At 35.4% G+C, this 7,174-nt stretch overlaps 1 protein-coding gene across 1 annotated transcript; it reads right to left on the bottom strand.

Moving 5' to 3' along the window:
- Positions 1-2,928: 2,928 nt before the first annotated feature.
- On the bottom strand, positions 2,929-5,744 carry hoxd12a (homeobox D12a). The gene is made up of 2 exons (XM_061971929.1): positions 5,162-5,744; positions 2,929-3,170 (listed from the first exon to the last, which is right to left on the bottom strand). Exons 1-2 carry the CDS (start codon positions 5,742-5,744, stop codon positions 2,929-2,931), a joined length of 825 nt encoding a protein of 274 aa, XP_061827913.1.
- Positions 5,745-7,174: the final 1,430 nt, after the last annotated feature.

Here is a 7,174-nt window from a genome sequence, read left to right as displayed (position 1 = left end):
TAAATGTGAGAACATTTGGTGTTGAAAAATAACGTATTTACTCTCCATAATAAAGTTTAAAACGAGAAAATATGTGCGTGCATGTAGGGGAAAGGAATGAACATTTCCGGTAACTTTTGCAATTAACTTTTTCAACGTTTTTTGAGGGGTCTGTTTTTGTGTGAAATAAAGGGAAAAATATTGCGTGTTAGTCATATTTATATATGTTTTTAAAAGAATGCATCTGTGTGGAAGACATACCAAAAAATAGTAATTCACATTCACTTTTGTTACATCCCAATCCAAAATATTTAAATTATATCAGCAATAACTATGTATTTACTAAAGTCTATATTTTCCTCTTTTTTGCATTTTAAGTTTCTTTTCGTGCATGATTTATACTACAGTGTTTATGTGATTATACGTTCTATAACGGTGGCAAAAAATAATCCACAATTTAGCAAAGGTTGTATGTTAAATGTTGTATATGAGAACATTTGGTGTTGAAAAAGAGAGCATTTACTCTCTATAATAAAGTTTAAAACGAGAAAATATATGCGTGCATGCAGGGGAAAACATTTCCAGTAACTTTTGTTTTTGTGTGAAATAAAAAGAAAAATATTGCGTGCTAATGATATTTATATATGATTTTAAAAGAATGCAACTGTGTGGAAGAGATACCAAACAATAATAATTAACATTCACTTTTGTCACTTACAAATCCAAAATATTTCCATTATATCGGCAATAACTGTTTATTTACTACTTTGATGGATAATGTTGGCAAAATGCGCCACATTTCAGCAAAAGTTTAATATTTAACCTGCACAAACACGAGAACATGTCGTGTTGAAAAATATGCATTTACTCTCTATAATGAAGCTTTAAAACGAGAAAATATGTGCGTGCATGCAGGGGGAAAGGAACTAACATTTCCGGTAATTTTTGCAATTAACTTTTTTGTGTGAAATCAAAGGAAAAATATTGCGTGCTAATGATATATATGGTTTTAAATAATGCAACTGTGTAGAAGAGATACCAAACAATAATAATTAACATTCACTTTTGTCACTTACAAATCCAAAATATTTCCATTATATCAGCAATAACTATTTATTTACTAAAGTCTATAGCTGCCTTTTTTTTTTTGCATTTTAAGTTGCCTTTCCTGCATGATTTTTATAGTATTTGATGGATAATGTTGGCAAAAATACGCCACATTTCAGCAAAAATGTCATGTTTAACCTGCACAAACACGAGAACATGTCGTGTTGAAAAATAATGCATTTACTCTCTATAATGAAGATTTAAAACGAGAAAACATATGCGTGCTGATGATATTTGTATATGGTTTTAAAAGAATGCAACTTCGTGGAAGAGATACCAAACAATAATAATTAACATGCACTTTGGTCACTTCCAAATCCAAAATATTTTTATTATATCAGCAATAACTATTTATTTACTCAAGTCTATAGCTGCCTCTTTTTTTGCATTTTAAGTTGCCTTTCCTGCATGATTTTTATAGTATTTGTTGGATAATGTTGGCAAAAATAAAATAAAAAGTTGGCAAAAAAAAAAAAAAAAAGGATAATGTTGGCAAAAATAATTAACATTCACTTTTGTCACTTCCAAATCCAAAATTTACTTCCAAATCCAAAATATTTCTATTATATCAGCAATAACTATGTATTTACTCAAGTCTATAGCTGCCTTTTTTTTTTGTATTTTAAGTTGCCTTTCCTGCATGATTTCTATACATAGTAATGTTGGCAAAAATACGCCACATTTCAGCAAAAAAATGTCATGTTTAACCTGCACAAACACGAGAACGTGTCCTGTTGAAAAATAATGCACTTACTCTCTATAATGAAGCTTTAAAACGAGAAAATATGTGCGTGCTAATGATATTTACATATGGTTTTAAAATAACGCAACTTTGTGGAAGAGATACCAAACAATAATAATTAACATGCACTTTGGTCACTTCAAAATCCAAAATATTTCTATAATATCAGCAATAACTATTTATTTACTCAAGTCCATAGCTGCCTCTTTTTTTTGCATTTTAAATTGCCTTTCCTACATTATTTCTATAGTATTTGATGGATAATGTTGGCAAAAATACGCCACATTTCAGCAAAAAAAAAAAAAATGTCATGTTTAACCTGCACAAACACGAGAATGTGTTGTGTTGAAAAATAATGCATTTACTCTCTATAATAAAGCTTTAAAACGAGAAAAAATGTGCGTGATAATGATATTTATATATGGTTTAAAAATAATGCAACTTTGTGGAAGAGATACCAAAGAAAATTAATTAACATTCACTTTTGTCACTTCCAAATGCAAAATATTTCCAATATAAAGGCAATAACTATTTATTTACTAAAGTCTATAGCTCCCTCCTTTTTTTTTTTTTTTTTTTTTTGCATTTTAACTTGCCTTTCCTGCATGATTTCTATAGTATTTGATGGAGAATGTTGGCAAAAATACGCCACATTTCAGCAAAAGTTTAATGTTTAACCTGCACAAACACGAGAACATGTCGTGTTGAAAAAGAAGCCATTTATTTACAATTCTAAAGCATTGGAATGAGAAAATACGTGCATGCATAAGTGTTATATATACACACATATATATATATATATATATATATATATATATATATATATATATATATATATATATATATATATATATATATATATATATATATATATATATATATATATATATATATAATATAAACATGAACTTGAGCTTAAGACCCACAACAATAGAGAGGGGGAAAACAACAACAGGAATACATTAAATAATCATTTTGGAGGCTGAAATGTTCCATTGTCCACCTGGATGATGTCATGGAGATGAAGTATTTCACACATAATTTTTTATAAATAAATGGTGGTCCAAAAAACATGAGGTACATGTCGCCCTATTGACTCCTCAATACAGGCCAAAGGCTTGTTCTCGCATCATGAGTCGTTTCTTCTTCATCCTGCGGTTCTGGAACCAGATCTTCACCTGCTGGTCGCTCAGGTCCAGTCTCTCGGAAAGTTCTTTGCGCTTCTGCCTGTTGATGAACTCGTTGAGCAGGAATTCGCTCTCAAGTTCAGCCAGCTGAGGCTTGGAGTAAGGCTTCCTCTTTTTCCTGCTCCTCGCCAAGTGGGACGAGCACCAGGCGCCACCTGCATGGCGCACACGTGGCGGGAAATAAGAAATTAGATCAAGTGTAAAAAAAAAAAAAAAAAAAAAAAAAAAAAAAAAAGATAAATACACAATGGATTAGTTACAAATACTGCAAAAACTAATATTTAAAAAAACACGTTTGCCTCATACTACAATATTGTATTTAAAATAAATATTTATTCTATTTAATTGTGATGAGAATGGAATAGCATATCATTTCAACAGGGACAATACACTTCAACATAGTTCCGAAACATTTAAAAAAAAGTCCATAGCTAAATGTCAGTTCCCAACTTTTGTCCCAAGCTGGGCTTCTACATGAATAATTATATATTTCAATAAATAATATACTCTACCACACCCTGCTAAAATAACACACAGTGAAGGAAGACACAAATCAAATATTCAAATATTACTATTTAAATGTAAACATTTCAAACATCTTTTAACATTGAAATACAATTGTGTGCTATTGTTTTTCACTGAAATATGCTTTTATATATATATATATGTATATATATATATATATATATATATATATATATATATATATATATATATATATATATATATATATATATATATATAGGGCAGCACGGTGGAAGAGGGGTTAGTGCATCTGCCTCACAATACGAAGGTCCTGAGTAGTCTTGGGTTCAATCCCGGGCTCGGGATCTTTCTGTGTGGAGTTTGCATGTTCTCCCCATGACTGCGTGGGTTCCCTCCGGGTACTCCGGCTTCCTCCCACCTCCAAAAACATGCACCTGGGGATAAGTTGATTGGCAACACTAAATTGGCCCTAGTGTGTGAATGTGAGTGTGAATGTTGTCTGTCTATCTGTGTTGGCCCTGCGATGAGGTGGCGACTTGTCCAGGGTGTACCCCGCCTTCCGCCCGATTGTAGCTGAGATAGGCTCCAGCGCCCCCCGCGACCCCAAAAGGGAATAAGCGGTAGAAAATGTATATATATATATATATATATATATATATATATATATATATATATATATATATATATATATATATATATATATACATATCATATAATATAGCTTCCCAACAACCAGCATTCTCTGACATTTATTTTTGCTCTTTTGTCAGAATCACACATGTGCAAAAAACAGAAGACTGATACATATACATACATACAGTATATATATATATATATATATATATATATATATATATATATATATATATATATATATATATATATATATATATATATATACATACATACATACATACATTAGGTCAGGAAAAATACAAAAGGTTATATCATCCCGTCAAGCCTGTTTAGGAGGTTTTGTTTTTTAAAATTGTATCCATCCATCCATCCATTTTCTTCCGCTTAATTATTTTATTTTATATTCATAAAATCCCCTGACGAGCGGGAAACCTGCGAAACAGGCTTGTAGGGATGATATAGCCTCTTATGTTTTTTCCTGACCTAACGTATAGTCCGCTCTATTCCGGTATTGAGCACTGTATGACGGTTAATCCACAGGAACCTTGACTATATATATATATATATATATATATATATATATATATATATATATATATATATATATATATATATATATATATATATATATATATACACTCACAAACCGCATTGAAATTAGGTTTGTCCAAACTTTTAGCCTATATATATATATATATATATATATATATATATATATATATATATATATATATATATATATATATATATATATGTACTGTAAGCCATAAATTGAGTAAAATGTGAAAAATAATTCAACAAATGTGCACCATATTGTGCATTTTCATTATTTTATGTCACATAGGGCATATTTTTCTGCCATCATGAAACAAAAATACAAGTTCATTATAAATCCAAGGACACGTTTTTTGGCCCAATTGGACTTGAAGGTCCAACACACACCACGTGACCCATTGTTTATACGCCACAATAATAAAATAGTGACTTCATAATTAGATTATTAGGTAATAAAAGTGTACTACACCTTCAAGAAAAGTGGACCTGGTGCAGCTGAGCGCGGACAGAGGCTTGTTCGCGTCGAGCCGACCCGCACATTCCTGCTCCAGCTGGCCCGTGCACCCGTGCGCGCGGTCCTGCGCGTCCAAATAAGCGCGCTGGTGGCCCTGCAGCTCCCCGGCATAGACCGGGTGAGGTCCTGCCGACGGTGGCACCTTGTGGTCGGGGCCCGGCAGACACCGAGGAGGCGGCGGATGACGCGGAGGCTCCTCCTGGGCAGCCTTGGCCGGGTGGTGGTGGTTGTTGTCGTCGCTTACAGGCGCGGTCGAGCTGGAGCGGAACGGCGGGCAGAAGGCTCCGAAGGCGCGGCTCTGAGGCGGCGGAGCGACCGGGCCGGACGTGCACGGACTCGAGGCGGGCCACGGGAGCGTGCACAGCTCTGCCCTTCGGTTGTAGGGGATGTGGTGGTGATGGTGGTGGTGGTGCAGCGCGGGCATGTGCGCACCATTGCCCCGCAAGTTGGACAAGTAGAGCGACTCGGGGCCGGGGGCCAAATTCAACAGAGGTCCAACATAGCCCGGATTCAGAGGGTTCCGTTCGCACATTGCCATGCAGCTGCGCGCACACGCTTCTTGCGAGGCTTTTTAGCAACTCCCGAAGAATAACGGCTAGCTAATTGGTGATTTGTCAACTGGCGGTCACGTGATATGCAAAGCGTGCGCCGCCGCCCCACCCTCCGGCTCCAAATAGAGCAGAACCAAACTCCATGCTGCTCGACGTGTGTGTGTGTGTGTGTGTGTGTGTGTGTGTGTGTGTGTGTGTGTGTGTGTGTGTGTGTGTGTGTGTGTGTTCTTGTATTTCTACCCTTCTCGAGACATGAAGAAGGAAAAGTATCTTCCATATGAGGAGGCGTGAACAAGTGATGAAATACATCATGGTCCCAATAACATTGCATCTAATAGACAATGTCTCAGTTTCACCCTCTGGTCAACATATGAAATAACAAATGTGTGTAAAAATTTGAAGTGCTCCCCCTCTGGTCAACATATGAAATAACAAGTGTGTGTAAACATTTGAGGTGCTCCCCCTCTGGTCAACATATGAAATAACAAGTGTGTGTAAAAAATTAGAAGTGCGCCCCCTCTGGTCAACATATGAAATAACAAGTGTGTGTAAAAAATTAGAAGTGCTACCCCTCTGGTCAACATATGAAATAACAAGTGTGTAAAAATGTGAAGTGCTCCCCCTCTGGTCAACATATGTAATAACAAGTGTGTGTAAATATTTGAGGTGCTCCCCCTCTGGTCAACATATGAAATAACAAGTGTGTGTAAAAATGTGAAGTGTTCCCCCTCTGGTCAACATATGAAATAACAAGTGTGTTTACAGATTTGGAGTGTTCCCCCTCTGGTCAACATATGTAATAACAAGTGTGTGTAAGAAATTGAAGTGATCCCCCTCTGGTCAACATATGAAATAACAAGTGTGTGTAAAAAATTAGAAGTGCTACCCCTCTGGTCAACATATACAATAACAAGTGTGTGTAAAAATGTGAAGTGCTCCCCCTCTGGTCAACATATGTAATAACAAGTGTGTGTAAACATTTGAGGTGCTCCCCCTCTGGTCAACATATGAAATAACAAGTGTGTGTAAAAATGTGAAGTGTTCCCCCTCTGGTCAACATATGAAATAACAGGTGTGTTTACAAATTTGGAGTGTTCCCCCTCTGGTCAACATATGAAATAACAAGTGTGTGTAAAAATTAGAAGTGCTCCCCCTCTGGTCAACATATGAAATAACAAGTGTGTGTAAAAAATTAGAAGTGCTACCCCTCTGGTCAACATATACAATAACAAGTGTGTGTAAAAATGTGAAGTGCTCCACCTCTGGTCAACATATGTAATAACAAGTGTGTGTAAATATTTGAGGTGCTCCCCCTCTGGTCAACATATGAAATAACAAGTGTGTGTAAAAATGTGAAGTGCTCCCCCTCTGGTCAACATATGAAATAACAAGTGTGTTTACAAATTTGGAGTGTTCC

The sequence above is a fragment of the Nerophis lumbriciformis genome, linkage group LG13, assembly GCF_033978685.3.
Source record: "Nerophis lumbriciformis linkage group LG13, RoL_Nlum_v2.1, whole genome shotgun sequence".
Lineage (NCBI taxonomy): Eukaryota > Metazoa > Chordata > Actinopteri > Syngnathiformes > Syngnathidae > Nerophis > Nerophis lumbriciformis.
The sequence above is the reverse complement of the archived record's forward strand: the minus strand, read 5'-3'. Positions and strand labels throughout refer to the sequence as shown.

What these genes read in the sequence shown, in the direction of transcription:
- hoxd12a (XM_061971929.1), bottom strand. Translation starts at nt 5,744, where the DNA reads ATGGCAATGTGCGAACGGAACCCTCTGAATCCGGGCTATGTTGGACCT. An exon ending in CAGGTCCACTTTTCTTGAAG is followed by an intron (nt 3,171 to 5,161) that starts GTGTAGTACACT and finishes TGCGCCATGCAG; the next exon opens with GTGGCGCCTGGTGCTCGTCC.